The sequence below is a fragment of the Hakea prostrata genome, chromosome 11 (genome assembly GCF_041222555.1).
Source record: "Hakea prostrata isolate BN-2017 chromosome 11, UWA_Hpros_2, whole genome shotgun sequence".
NCBI lineage: Eukaryota > Viridiplantae > Streptophyta > Magnoliopsida > Proteales > Proteaceae > Hakea > Hakea prostrata.
In genome coordinates this window covers 23708418-23724709 of record NC_142610.1, presented here as the reverse complement: position 1 = coordinate 23724709, position 16292 = coordinate 23708418, and the positions used below count along the sequence as shown (strand labels likewise).

General features: G+C 43.7%; 1 protein-coding gene across 1 annotated transcript in view; it reads right to left on the bottom strand.

Moving 5' to 3' along the window:
• Nucleotides 1-265: 265 nt before the first annotated feature.
• The window catches only part of LOC149001040 (BURP domain-containing protein 16-like), a 17600-nt gene continuing 1573 nt past the window's right edge, over nt 266-16292 (bottom strand). The window contains exon 2 of the mRNA XM_089139253.1: nt 266-1195. Within this exon, the coding sequence (XP_088995379.1) occupies nt 266-1195 (930 nt within the window). The remainder of the gene's footprint in view (nt 1196-16292) is intronic.

Sequence of the window (16292 nt, the reverse complement as noted above, 5' to 3'; positions counted from 1 at the left end):
TAAACTGGAGTAATGTTTTTAGTTTTATTCTTTTCTTTTTTTCTTTGGATCAAGGACAGGCAATTTAGATATTTCTTTTTCCATTGTTTAGATTCTTTTGGCAAGATTTTCTATTAATTTGGGTTTTCACCCATGGAAGAAATCATATTAGAACTTTCGAAAATACAAAACATAAAAATAAGAGTCATTACTTACCTTCAATAGCTTTACGAATAGGTAATCCACAAAGAAGAGAATATAACCAAATATCTAAATGTTACTCAAACTAAGACTTTGTCCAGACCAGTCCATTCGTGTTTATCCAATGACAAACTTCAATTAGGCCTGGGCCAAAACCCAACAGCTTAAAAGCAAGGTGATTTGGGTTCCATGTTGAAGTATCATAGTGGCATACCATGATCAGATGATTAATCTTCTTCATAACATGTATATGAACTGCATATACTCTTACTTTCCATAGAATATGACAATAATATATTTGAAAAGGGAACGGTTGACTATGACATAGCACTGGTGGTTCAGAGAGATTTCCATATATAAGCTTAACAGCTTCAATCGTGATATTCTTGTTAGATCCCTCAGCATTCTTAGTACTCCATAAGTGTGCATGGTGCCCTAATTTCTCTACAACAAAATCAATGAGATCTTCTACAGAAGTCACACAAGTACCTTGAATGGAGGTTTTCCCACATATCTTGAGGGTGTGTTGAATATACTCGTCTACATTTGAATCATTCACAACACCAAAAAGCTTCTTGAATTCCTCGATCTGAGCAAAACTAAATGGAATTTTTGAAGCCAAAGGGCGTGGTAGGAATGATATACAAGACATAAGGTCTCCTAGCTCGGGCATATGTATAACATTTCCCTCTTTCACAACAAACTCCCGGAAAAACAACATTCCTCCTTGGTTGATAGTTGACAAAGGTATTTCATTTGGGAGGCCTTCATATGTTATCTTGAGATCATTCAATGGGGCTATTGAGGGCAAGGTTGACCCACTAATTGTCTTCTGTGCCAATGCATTTGCAGAACACGCAATATTAGCTTGTTTACAGAAAAAATGTTGGTGGGAAGCCAATTTATGTTCCTGTATAAGCTTCACAAAAACTTCAATCTGATGGTGACTCAATGGAGAAATTTTCTTAATAAACCAAGATGGAGGGTTGGGAAGACCAATATTCTCTTCCCAATACTGTGAGAAAGTATTTCAGCTTGAGAATTCTGCATTTTTCATAAAAAATAAGAAAATAAGAAACTGATAAAGAAAGGTGTAAACTAAGAATAACCATGTTAAAACAAATGATAAAATCATAAAATTTTCATCTTTCTTACACTGAAATATGCAACTATAAGAAGTCCAAGCAAAATAATGGGATATGTCATGGTGAAACTGATATGGGGAATGAAATGACTTGGGGTTTGCCTCCATAAAAAGATGGGATGTTTGGATATATATGAAGTGGAAATTTCTACGAGCAAAAGATTAAAAGGGGACCTAACCCAATTCCCTAAATGACCAATATATTATATAAATTTCCTACTTTGCCAATAAAAAAGTGATAAACTTCTATTATGACTACCGTTAAACAAGCTTCCCTCACAAGGCTTCTCTATTTTGTATGATCTAAAGGGATTACTTTCTAGGAGTAATTTTGGCATTCAAAAAGTTTGATGGAATAAGGGGAAAACTAAACACATGTATGGTTAATGATATTGTTATTGAACTAGATTACTTCCACTAAATTTGTTTTGGTCCTTCAGACAATTTTAAATTTCTAATGAAAATCAAGGAAGAATCAAATTGATTAGACTTTATTTTTTGGTTCATTTTCGATATGCAATTTATTTTATATCTAACCATTGAAGAATTGAGTACACTTGGCATAGGCCATTTGTCAAATTTAAAGTGAAATTCATACTTAACATTCATCTTAAAGCGGTTTTTGTTCTATTTTTTCTCATTTCAAAGGTTATGTATTACAAAAATTGGTTGACAGCTCAAATTTGAAAGAGTTGGATTTGGAGGTAAGCACTAAAAAAGCAATGGATATTCTATTATGAAGTGTGGAAATATAATAATAAATAAAAATATTTACTTCTGTAATTACATTTAAATTGGGATATTCAGAATTTCTTAAGCAAAAGCACGAAAAATCTAAGCCATCCATATTTTGATGTCAATTACATTCATAACTTATTAGGTACATTGAAAGATTTCTAAAACAAAAGCATCAACCAGAAGTTGATTTCATGATGAATTCAATCTATTAAGAAAGTTCACCTTTTCTGCGAAGAACCAAGTCCATTCGTTTTCAAGCCCAATATTTGAGAATTTTTTTGGCGGTCATAGTGCATGACAACCAGGGAAAAGTCTTGAGAAGTAGGCAAATTGAGAATGTAATCACGGTATTGATATGGAGAGTTTATGATCAGACCGGGTTCATACCTGGTCCGACCCTCGACCCCGGTCGAGACGGAGAAAACCGAATCGCTCCCGAGCGAACCGGATCCGGAAGATGGCTTGCTGAAGAAGAAAGCTTATTCAGCTGCAAGCGTGCCCTAATCTTACTTATGGATTAGGGTAATCACCCTGATGATGGCATATTCAAACTGACGGCTGCGGATAATCATTATCAAAGGGATAACTATCATATAACCTAACGGTTATCTCAGGAGTCCTCTACTAGCACAAACTAGTAGAAGTCTATCGCTCAACGGATCTAACTGAGGAGATCCAACGACTACCCGAGGAAGGCTCAAGTGCATCCAACGAAGGAGATTCGAAGGTACACTCTATATAAACCTCACTACCATACAAGGTGAGGGAGGGATCAATCGATCAAGAAGAATTCTATCTGAGACCCAGGTTCAGATACATACTGATAGACCTAAACTATCAGCGTTCTGCTATCTAGATCACCTTTCCCGTTTCTTCATTCATTAGCTCTGTGCTTCTAGCAGAGCCGTTTGTGATTAAGTTCATCAACTGACTTAGCCTTCGGAGGTGGACTCCCGACCCCAGCGGTCGGGCCACATCTGACGCTTTCGTTTTGCAGGACATCACGTGGAGATCCAAGGGCTGAGCAGATTTTGGACGCATCATTTGGCGCCGTCTGTGGAAAAGACTTGAAAAAGCCATGGTGACTAGATCAGCAGCCGCTGCACAACGCAATTCCGGTGTTCAGATACCTGGGGTGAATAATCCAGATATTCCCCAGGAAAGCCAAAATCCTATTGAGGTGGATGATGGCTGGGGAAGACGTAATCCTCCTCCTGATACAATCCAAGATCAATTGGATCAGGTAAAGATTCAACTCTTAGAGGTGAGCCAAGCACTCCGCGTGCTCACCAGACGAGTGGTTTTACCACAAGAACCTGATCAACACGATTCAGGGAGACGTGCATTGCCACATGACCAGAGAATGGCTGAAGACCGGAATGTTGATCAGAATTTCCGTGAAGGAGACCGAGGACTTCGTAGGATCGATGATCAACCGAGGCGAGGCGATCGGTTCGACAGACCGCAAGAGAGTACAACTGATTCAAATACAAGGTTGGATACAGGGGTAAGAACTCACTCACCCACTGTCAGAAGAATCGTTCATGATGATCGAGCAGTTCGTGACGAGGGAACGTTCGTGAAGGACGGGCTGTTCGTGATGATCGAGTAGCACGTGATGATCGTGTTAATCGAGGTCGTGATCGTATTGCTGAAGATCACCCGACCCAGATTGGTCAAGAATTGGCCAACATCAATGAGAAGTTAGGGCAGTTGGCTAAGGGAAGAATAACTGAGGATATTTACTTAGTCATTCGGAAGACTCCTTTTGCTGAGCCAATTGCGGGATATCGGTTTCCCCATAACTTCCGTTTGCCTACTTTCTCAACATTCGATGGCTCCGGAGATCCAACAGCTCACATCGGCTATTACCAACGGACCATGGCGATTTCGGGTAATTACGATGAAATTTTGTGCGGGGTTTTTGGTTCATCTTTAATCGGAGCAGCACACAAAGTGGTTTTCTAACCTCCCTCTGGAAGGATCGTAAACTTCGACGAATTGGCGCGCCAATTCATAGGGCGATTTCAGTGGGATACAGGTCAAGAAAACGGAAGAAACCTTGTTTATTGTCAAACAAGGAAAGAACGAATCGATCAGAGAGTTTCTGAAAAGATTCAACAAAGTAACGATGGAGATAGAAAACTTGGATGAACAAGTAGCCAGAACCGCTCTATTCACAGGACTCACTAATCGGAAACTCCTGGAGTTATTACTACAGGATATACCCACGACTGATGCTTTGAGTTGGTACGAGATGCCGAAGCGGGCTGAAGTCATGGAGATTCTAGATGCGCGCCAAGGAGATAATAAAGTCTCCAATAAGGAACAAAAGGCTCTGAGCGAAGCGAGAAGCCAAAGAAGAATGTTCGTGATCGGGTTGGAAAATCCCAGCCTTGGCGCTAAAGATCCCCCGGTAGAAGTGAGTACACTCCATTGAATGCTCCTCGGGCTGATATTTTGAATATCCTCAAAAGAAAAAATATTTTGAAGTGGCCGCCTAAAATTCTTTTTAAACCCGGAGAGCAGCAGGATCGGGAAAAGTATTGCCGATTCCACAAGGACTATGGTCATTACACTAATGACTGTCGTCATCTCGAAGGCGATATTGAGAGATTGATATCTCGGGGACATCTCATCCAGTTTGTTAGCGGGGAGAAGGGAGGAGCCACGTGAGCCACGTGCAGCTGCTCCAAAAAGGGATCGTTCGGTTAGTTCAAAACGATCGAGGGAGGCCCCGAAGTCTAAAAAAGGCAAGGAGGTGATTGAAGCTGCTACTCGGTCACCCATCCTTACAATTTTCGGGGGACCAGAACCCGAATCATTCCGGAGTCTGAAAACAAAATCCAAATTTGTTGGATCTGGAGAGGCGCAGAAGCGGAAGAAGCTGAATGGTGAAGACCCTATCACCTTTAGCGAGGAAGACGAAAGAGACGTTTGTTTACCTCATGATGATGCTATAGTCATCAAGGTAGAGATTGCACGGCGGGAAGTGCATAGAGTATTGATTGATACAGGGTCTGCAGCTGACCTAATTTCCTACGAAGTGTATCAAAAATTGAAGGTGGATCAGGACTTGATGAAACCTTCATCTACACACCTATATGGCTTTGCAGGGTCATCTGCAGTAGCGGAAGGATCGGTTCAGTTGGATTTATCCATTGGAAGTTTTCCTAAGGAAACAACTGTCCGAATCAATTTTTTGGTGGTTCGAGAACTACCAGCCTATAATATGATTCTCGGGCGACCATCTTTATCCAAGATAGGTGCTATTGTTTCGACAAAACACCTGAAGATAAAATTCCCGACTGATATGGGAATTGGTCAAGTCTCCTCTGACCAGAAGATCTCTCGGCAGTGTTATGTTGCCTATTTAAAGGACAAGGAGGGTCCGAGGAAGGTTACTGCCCTCCCCATAGAAGTTCGAGATGATCGGGAAGAGACAGAGATGCAAAGGCCCGAATAAGTGGAGAGACTGGAGCAAATCCAGCTGTGTACCGAAGATGAGAAAAAGATTACTTATATCGGGTCTGAACAGCTGGAAGAGTTTAAAGATGAGTTGAAGTTATTTCTTCAACATAATAAAGATGTATTCGCATGGTCTGCTGAGGACATGCCTGGGATCGATCGGGCCATTGCAGAGTACAAACTCTGGATAGACCCTAAGGCGAAACCAGTGATACAGAAAAGAAGAAATTTCTCTATTGAAAAGTATGAAGCTGTCCGGAGCGAAGTTGAAAAACTTAAGAATTCTGGTTTCATAGAACCAATCGAGTGCCCAACTTGGTTGGCCAACGTGGTGATGGTGAAAAAGGCGAATGGGAAGTGGAGAATGTGTACAGACTACACAGATCTAAACAAAGCTTGCCCAAAAGATTACTACCCGTTGCCTCGGATTGACCTCTTGATAGATGCGACTGCAGGATATGAAACTTTAAGTTTCATGGATGCCTACTCAGGGTATAATCAGATCCTTATGAATAAGGAGGATGAGAAGTATAAGGCTTTCATGACTGATCGTGAGAGCTATTATTACAAGGTCATGCCTTTTGGCCTGAAAAATGCAGGAGCAACATATCAGAGGGCCGTCAACAAGCTTTTCAAAGAGCTGATAGGAAAGAATGTTGAAGCGTATGTTGACGACATGCTGGTGAAAAGCTTTAGAAAAGCAAATCACATTGCAGATTTGACTGAGGTTTTCTCAGTATTGAGGAAGCATCAAATGAAGTTAAACCCCGAAAAATGTGCCTTTGGAGTCTCCTCAGGCAAATTTTTGGGTTTCATGGTATCACAGAGGGGAATTGAGGCTAATCCTGCCAAAATACAAGCTCTAATTGATATGGAGGCTCCCAAAACTGTTCGGGATGTACAATGCTTGACAGGGAGAGTTGCTGCTTTAAATCGATTTATCTCCAAGTCTGGAGAAAAATGTTTGCCTTTTTTCAAGGCACTTAAAGACCTGAAGGGCAGTAAGGAAGCAAAGTGGACTGAAGAGTGCCAGAAAGCTTTTGAGGAATTAAAAGAAGCACTTGGACAACCACCGATCCTATCCAGACCAGAGAAGGGGGAAATATTACAGCTATATCTAGCGACATCCCTTTCGGCGGTCAGTGCAGTACTTGTTCGGGAGAAAGATAAGAAACAAGGGCCGATTTACTATGTAAGCCACGTGTTGCTAGATGCGGAGACGAGATATTCGCAGATAGAGAAGCAGGCTCTGGCTCTCATGATGGCTGCCCGGAAGCTAAGGCCATATTTTCAGGCTCATCCAATTGAGGTATTTACAACTTTTCCTCTTAGTAAAGTTCTTAACAAACCTGATTTGTCTGGAAGGATGGTATCCTGGTCGGTTGAGCTCAGTGAGTTCCAAGTGAGCTTTAAGCCCAGAACTGCAATCAAGGCTCAGGCATTAGCCGACTTTGTAGTAGAAACTACTGCACCGGTAGAGCCCACCATTGAGGATCCCATTATACCAACCACTTGGGAGGTATATGTGGATGGTTCGAGTAATAAAGATGGAGCAAGCGCTGGAATTCTATTGAAAAGTCCAGCAGGATTTATTATTCGATATGCTTTGAGATTCGCATTTGATGCAAGTAATAACGAAGCGGAATATGAGGCCCTGATAGTAGGACTTCGGTTGTCAAAAGCATTAGCTATTACAGATGTTACTATTTATAGTGACTCTCAGCTTATAGTCAACCAAGTCCAGGGGGGAGTATGGCATTAAAGAACCACGCTTGCAAAAATATCGGGAGATAGTGCGGGCATTTCAAAACCAATTTCGAATTTGAAGATATCTCGGATTTCGAGGAATGAAAATTCAGTGGCAGATGAGCTATCCCGACTAGCCAATACCAAGGAAAAGAATCTAGACCCTTCGGTCTACATTGAAGAGATAACTTTTCCAAGTTATCATGAGAAAGAAATTTCTTATATTGAAGCAGAACGTTGCTTGGATGGATCCAATAATCGAATATCTAAGGGATGACAAATTACCCGAGGATCCGGTAGAGGCAAGGTTGATCAAGATTCGATCAGCTAGATTTGTCATTCAGAATGGGAGACTATACAAAAGATCTTATGTTGGACCCCTTATGAGATGTATAGGCCCCGAAGGAGCAAAATTAGCTTTGGCTGAAGTTCATGAAGGAATTTGTGGAGCTCACATGGGTGGCCGAGCCCTGGCCCACAAAATTCTAAGACTTGGGTTATATTGGCCTAAGATCCAAGAAGCTGCTATGGACTACGTTCGTCGATGTAGTAACTGTCAAATTCATGCTATAGTATCGAAGCGCCCGGCGGAAACTATGACTTCAATTCTAAATCCCATTCCCTTTGCAATGTGGGGAATTGATATCATGGGCAAATTCACCAAGGCATCGGGCGGACGGGAATATCTCGATAGTAGCAATTGATTACTTCACAAAATGGGTAGAAGCCAGTGCACTGGCGACAATTACTGAGAAAAAAGTGGAGAAATTTGTGCTTGAATCAATCATATATCGCTTTGGGATTCCAAAGATTATTATCACTGACCATGGTACTCAGTTCGACTGTCCACAATTTGAGCAATTCTGTGGAACATATATGATCGAGCATCGTATGTCCTCAGTGGCATACCCCCAAAGAAATGGCCAGGTAGAGGTTACTAACCGAACGCTACTTGAGGGAATAAAGAGAAGACTCAAAGCTGACAAAGCTTCTTGGGTCGAAGAACGACACAATGTACTGTGCGCTTATAGAACTACGGTTCGAACACCTACAGGAGAAACTCCATTCAGGTTGGCATATGGATCTGAAGCATTGGCACCAGTGGAGATAATGGCGGGGACATTACGGGATCATGAGTTCGAGGAAAAAGCAAATGAACAAGGACTGCTTGATAGTCTTGATTTGTTGAACGAAGTTCGGGCAAAAGCAATAGCACAAACTCAACATTATCAAATAAGGATAGCGTCTCATTATAATACTCGAGTGAAGAATCGTCGGTACTTAGCCGGAGATCTGGTGTTGAGAAACACCCTAGCTTCCGACCCGCATCACCAAAGAAAGTTGGACCCCTCCTGGGAAGGACCTTATATGGTTGTGAAACCGGTCGGTTCAGGAGCTTACAGGCTGAAGAACATCGATTCCCATAAAGAGTTGGATCGTTCGTGGAATGCTAGGCATCTCAAAAAGTTTTATCCTTGAGGATGATTTCAATTTTGTTCGCAATGTAATCATTTTCAACTCAATCAATGCAATTTTTGGCTTTCAACAAACTATCTTTTGATTGGGGGGCATCATACACCACATTCAAGAACAAGATCCAACTATAAGGCATCGGATGAAAATTCGTGTGGGTCCTTCAACACTTCAACGCTTATGGAAAATCTTTCGAACTTTCTTAAGTCGGGGCATCGGATGAAATTCCGAGTGAGTTCCTTTTGCAAGGCGTCGGTTTGAAACCCGAGTAAGTTCCTTCGAGACTTATTGAATTTTTGAATTATCCTTAAGTATAAGGCATCGGTTTAAAACCCGAGTGAGTTCCTTCTCAGACTTATTGTATTTCTCCGGAAATCCTTAAGTATAAGGCATCAGTTTAAAACCCGAGTGAGTTCCTTCTCAGACTTATTGTATTTCTCCGGAAATCCTTAAGTAAAGGCATTATTTCAGACAACTAAGACCTAATACAACGGCGATTCAAGTGGCTAGCAAAGTTCAAGATAAAGTAATTTCTTATTTCTTCAAAAGATCCAACGGGGCCAGTATCAAGACAATTACAAGAGCTGGATACAATCTCTGATCAAAGAAGAAAGTCATTACAGGTGACTGTTAACAAGTTACACAAGATCGACGCGACTTTGCTAGAACAAACATATGACTCAACCATTGGTGGCGATACAAGGAAACGAAGAGAAGAAATGAGAATTACAAAAATATTTCAGTATACATAAAATCCTCCGCAATTTCATACTCTTTGCCCAGCTTCTCTAGGAGAAGAATGGTCCTCGACCAAACTCGCATTCGGTACAAGCTCGTCATAATTGACTTCTTCCAGCGGAGAATAAACAGGAGAATCTTCCAGATATTGCATAATATCCGGATCGGAAGGTGGAGGATCAATCTTATCCTTGGTCCAATCGGGAGGAGGAATACCCGGTCGGTAAATACTTCGGGATGGCAAGCAAACCTTGTAGGGAGTCGTATCAAAATGAGGATCTTTCCTTAATATTGATTCCCATACTTCGTTCTCACCATCCCGGTACGCCTGCAAGTTATAAGCATTCACCATATCAACAAAGGGCTTACTGTGTAAATACTTGAAGACACAGGCTCTGCGAACATCAGTTGGAAGGGATTCGGGCAAAGGAACGACAGCTTGCCTTTCGGGTAACGTTTCAGATCCTTTGGCTCCTGACTTTCCAACTGTTCGCTTCAGTCGCCGGATCTTCTCCCTGGCATCATCCAAGTCCGACCGAAGACGACCAATCATCGAATTTTTTTCTCCTGCCACCTCCCAAGCTAGATCACGAAGGCGAGCAATCTCAACATCTTTAGCTTCGAGATTTCCCGAAGCCTAGAAACTTCATTGCTTAACCTCTCGAGTCTAGTAACTTGCTTCCACTTGGTTGTGGAAGTTACCGTAAGACTCCCGCAAACAACTTCCGAGTTAGCGAGGAGCGAGAAAAGTAATTTTTCAAAATCGAGAGAATAATGAAGAAAGACTTACATCACCGGTGACTTCGTAAAGACTTCATCTCGGAAGTTTGGAAAGAAGCTGCGCTCTCGAAGTCATTCGAGCAGCGGTACACCATTCCAACGCTCTGTCAAACTCGTTTGACACTAATTCGAGCGAAGGATGAGAAGGATGAACTACACCAAGCAAAGGATGAGCTTCATCACTTGTCACCCGACGGCGCTTCCTAGTGGCAAAATCCTCCAACTCAGAAGGAGAGGAGGAGGATGCCAAACAAGCACTAGAGTTAGAAATAGGAGCAGCACCTGCTGGGACCACACCTTCATCGAGACGCCAACATAGTTGCCTCGGATGCCCGAAGAGTCTCCTTCGGGGTGCACCAACAGCTCACCAACAGGCTCACCAGGCGGGAGCGCCGGCATCACCATCGGCAACGGAGTGATCAAGATCTTCCCGGGAAAGACGAGCGATCACTTCGGGCAAAGGAGGCGCGGGGACGGCATCAACGAAGCTGCAAGAATCGACTTGAAGATTCACCGCCAGCAGTCGCCTTACGCTTGGAGGATTCACTAGCTGAAACCACCGCACTGGCCCCAACCACCACCGACGGAACGCTTTTCTTGCAAGATTTTGCTCTGATAAAGTTTGGGTTGATCTTGGGAGCCACTATGCAAAACAACAAAAAAAAACCAGCCGTATCGATACGGATATAAACGACAACAATGGGGAAACCCTAGTTTTCTACGGCTTCGACAAACCAACAAACTAAACCCCAAGTATAACTACTGTGCAGTTTACTCGGGGGGAAGTGGGGAAAGAGTTGAGTAATCAAAAAACTCACTTGTTCAGAAATGGATAGAGCTGTCGTTGGAGTACGAGGAATACGGAAGCGGTGCTGAAGGACGAAAGGTTGCTTTGGCACTTTAGCAAATCTATCTTGCAGAAGTCAGGATAGACGGAGAGTTCCCACGAAGGCTTTAAATAGCCTAAGGTATAAGACGACGGTTGAAGGCCAAGGATAACCGACGACCCAGATCGAAATGACGCTTCGAAATCCGCAAAAAGCAAGATCAACGGTCGAAGGGATGCCACATGGAAACATGTGGAAGCGAGCACCGATGCGAGAGAGACCTCCAATCGTCGCACCGCCATTAAAATAATGGATGTATTTCCGATTCATTGGAAACAAGTGAATGGTATACAAAAAGCGAGGAAAACGTTTGAACTTCGCGAAGGGAAACGTGCGGACTTTGCAATAAATGAAGCAGTGGGGAAGATTAACGCATCTTCCCGAAACGCATCTTCACAATATTTCAACAAGATTATTAATCGGCGAGGAATGAAAAGTTAAGTGATAAGTTTTATCATACTTTGATATTCAAGGCAAGATTTCGACAGGAGACGGGGAAATTTCGGGGTCAACATGAAAAAAGAAATATCTATTCATTAAATTTCGGGGTCAACTCCCTAAGCCTTTTCTTCATTGTTGCCCGAGGGACCCTGGTCGGGAGGACTTTTCTCAGGACCATGAGAAGAGCCTTCCTCAAGAATGGCATCGGCTAAATCCTCTACAGCAACAACTTGAGACTCGGCTTGTGATTTCTCCTCTGGAAGTGCCGGCTCGTCATTCAGATATGCCTCATATTGAGGGTTAGCTAGAAAAGGATCATCTTCTCCCTGAGCCCAGTCTGGGAGATCCATACCAAGTTTCCCGAAGACCTCTGGGTGGCATACCTCACGAAAAGGAGCAGTGTCGAAGTCAGGGATCGTTCCAAGGATCTGCTCCCAAACGTTGTCCTGCCCCATGCGATAAGCCTGAATGTTCTAGAAACCTAGCAATTCGGAGAAAGGTACGCTGTTCAGGTATTTCCGAATGCACTCCTTCCGAAGCTTTGGCTTTATATGCTCAGGCTTGCTAGGGATCGCCAACTTCAGATGTTCTTCGAGCTCCCTACTTTTGATTTCAAGGCTGTCACCAAACAACGTGGCAGCTGCCTTTTGCTTCTCGGCCTCGCCTCGGCAGCAGAGACACGAATTCTCGAAGCTTCAAGGGCTTCCTTGAGGGAGATCACTTCTTCCTCATGCTTTTTCTGCAGCTCCACGGTAGCTGCAGTCAGCTGGTCTATTTCGAATTGGCCTTGGCCAATTTCTCTTCACAAGTTTGCGGCAAGGAGCTGGTGCGACCAACCCGGCTCAATGCTTCCATGTGTTGATAAAAGCTCAACACAGCATTCCTGGGAAGACGGAAGATATCAAAAGAAGTCATAAGAAATTATGAAGACGTAAGTAATCAAGAAGATCGGTACCTTGTAGATTGACTAACAAGGGAGGTGTCATCCAGGGCTTCGAACTCCTGGCGATCAGAAGGAGCAAGACTGAGGGAGCTCCATTCTGCAGCTTTCTCGGGATCCCGAGTAACCCCTGTCGGTCATCTTCAGGGTCCACTGGGGGATGAAGACCTCTTCACCATCCGTCGAAGCTTTGGATTTTTTATTTGAGGGAGCATCAATTGTGTCATGCCTCCTCTTGGTTCGGGTGGAGGAAGAGACATTAGCCCTCTCCACTATTGGTTTCTTCCCTTTACCCGAAGCATCAGCTACAGGCCTGATATTCCTGATACCCCTATAAGAGGGGTCGAGAGAGGGAAGAGAAGCCTCTTGATCTACGGTCAAGACCCTGGGCGATCTTTGCTCGGCTGTCACAACGGCCCTAGCGGCCTTCACCCGCAGGCTTTCAGGATTCGTTTTGGGAGGCACTGCAAAGAAGAAGGACAAGAATCAGAATTCAAAGCATATTACTTCAGTCAAATCAAAGGATGATGGTTAGAAGCTCACAATGAGCCAAGCCCCAGTACTGAAGGATGGAGTTATACTCCACTTCATATCCATGTATCTCTTGATACCACGGAATGGATTTGATCTTCCTGATGGCCGCCTCGTCTTCTCTGGATAAGGGAAGGCCCCGGTTACTCTCGGACGAAGAAGTAAACCTCCTCCAGGTGGTCGGGAAGTTAAGATCTGATGGAGGCGCTCGACAGAAAAAATATCGTTCGCTCCATCTTTTGTGATTAGAAGGGCAAGTTCCTTTGACAAGGATGCTGCCCCTCCAATCAAGTTCAGCCTTATTGCGTTTGGAAAGAAAGACCCATCCGGGAGGATGGGAGATAGAAAGAACATGAAAATGTACAAAAAGAGAGAGATGGCGTAATGCCAAGCTCAAAACACAAACCCAAGAAGCCGACGATGAGACGCCAGCTATTGGGGAGGAGCATTCCGGGACAAATGTTCCAGTGATTCAAAATTGCGGAGAACAAAGGATTAAAAAGAAAATTCACCCGAAAGGGATGAATCAACCCTCTCATCAGGATGGGGAGCCCTAACCTGATATGAGGAAGGAAGATCAAAATCTTGGACAGCTGAAAGAAGGGTTTCTCCATTATAAATGGAAGGAACAGAGTCAGGTCCACCATTGGACCCGGAGGTTTGAGGCTGCCTAGAAGACTCGACAATCTTGGAAGATCCAGACTCGAGAAGGACAGGAGAAGTTTCGATTTTTCTTTCAAAACCTTTTTGAGAAACTTCAGCGAACTCCTGCCAGAGGGACGGTTAGGGTTTTGTTATCACTATCCGACTATTCGGGAGCAGGAGAAGCAAAAGCATCACTGCTATCACCAACCTGGGGTACTAAAGAAGCCCTATCGTCCGCCATTACTCGTTTCAGTAAACTACAAAAGGAAAAGACCAGTAAACTTACCGATTCAAGTGAGACGAAAGCTTGAGAGCAGGGAAGGGCGCGAAGCGGGACAACAAAGGTTCAAATTCCAGACAGGGAAGAATGAAACCTACGAAGACAACGAACCGCTTTTAAAACTCCCGCACGAGTGTTCGGGAATCCGAACGATCGAGATTGATTCAAAATCAAACGATCAAGATTGAAAGACGTTTTGAAAGTTTGAACTCACGAATCCGAAATAGGCGTTCGGAAACCGTCGCTTGGATAACGTGAGCCACGACAAATCAACTGCAAAGAAGACATGTGGCCTTACACTCACAACGCTCGAGGAAAAGTGACCACCGCATTAAATGTGATATGACATTTAATGAAGCACGCAGAGATCATCACCCGACGACTTAACCCGAGGTTAAAAACCAAGCCCTCGGGATCGACCGAACACTTGGTGCAGGGGGCTCGTGATATGGAGAGTTTATGATCAGACCGGGTTCATACCTGGTCCGACCCTCGACCCCGGTCGAGACGGAGAAAACCGAATCACTCCCGAGCGAACCGGATCCGGAAGATGGCTTGCTGAAGAAGAAAGCTTATTCAGCTGCAAGCGTGCCCTAATCTTGCTTATGGATTAGGGTAATCACCCTGATCAAACTGACGGCTGCGGATAATCATTATCAAAGGGATAACTATCATATAACCTAACGGTTATCTCAGGAGTCCTCTACTAGCACAAACTAGTAGAAGTCTATTGCTCAACGGATCTAACTGAGGAGATCCAACGACTACCCGAGGAAGGCTTAAGTGCATCCAACGAAGGAGATTCGAAGGTACACTCTATATAAACCTCACTACCATACAAGGTGAGGGAGGGATCAATCGATCAAGAAGAATTCTATCTGAGACCCAGGTTCAGATACATACTAATAGACCTAAACTATCAGCGTTCTGCTATCTAGATCACCTTTCCCGTTTCTTCATTCATTAGCTCTGTGCTTCTAGCAGAGCCGTTTGTGATTAAGTTCATCAACTGACTTAGCCTTCGGAGGTGGACTCCCGACCCCAACGGTCGGGCCACATCTGACGCTTTCGTTTTGCAGGACATCACATGGAGATCCAAGGGCTGAGCAGATTTTGGACGCATCAGGTATGAACCGGTTAAACTATTTAATATGTGTTGAGTCCTTGTTCGCTATGTGGGGGGTTGATATAATGGAGAAGTTCACCAAAGCAAGTGGCGATCGGAATACCTGATCGTAGCAATAGATTACTTCACCATGGGTTAAAGCAATCCCACTGGCAACAATCACCAAAAAGAGGGTGAAGAAGTTCATTTTGGATTCTATCATCTACAAATTCAGCATCCCGAAGGTTCTAGTCACTGATCATGGGGCACAATTTGACAACCCTTAATTCATACAGTTCTGTGGGACCTACATGATCGATCATCGGATGTCTTCAGTGGCATACCCTCAGAGCAACGGTCAAGTAGAAGTGACAAATCGAACTCTACTAGATGGAGTCAAGAAGAGATTAGAATCTAATAAAGCTTTGTGGATTATGAGCTCCCGAATGTGGTCTGGGTTTACCAAACAACAGTTCAAACACCAATGGGAAAAACTTCATTTAAATTGGCTTACGGATCGAAAGCTTTGGCTCCGGTAGAGGCAATTGCTAGGACCCTCAGAGAACGGGAGTTCAAAGAAAAAGCTAACAAGCAGGGCTTGCTTGACAGCTTAGATTTGTTGGATGAAGTCCGAACGAGAGCCATTGCTCAAACTTTGCACTACCAAAGGAATGCTTCACATTATAATGCCCGAGTGAAGTACCAAAAATACTGTTCAAGAGATTTAGTTCTCAGAAATACCTTAGCATCTTATCCACATCATCAAAGAAAATTGGATCCTTCATGGGAAGGACCATACATGATCATGAAACCAATAGGTTCAGGGGCTTATAAGTTGAAAAATATAGCAACTGATCGTGAGCTTGACCGATCGTGGAATGCGAGACATCTTAAAAAATTCTATTCTTAGTTGTTATTATAGTTGCAATTTTGAGGTGTAACCCGAATCACATTTTTTAAGTTTCAATGCAATTCATACTTCAAACACCAAACCTCTTTTGAATTGGGGCATATGAAATGAGGATAGAGCGAACCAACCAAACCCAACTCTTACAGCCCCTGCCCGCCCCCCCCCCCCCCCCACCCCCCCCAACCATCCCCAAAGCTTCCCCAAAGCCACCCCCCCCACCCCCCCCCCCCCCCCCCCACCATAGCCCACCCCTCCCCCCCTACGAGCCCCCACCGCCCCCCCCCCC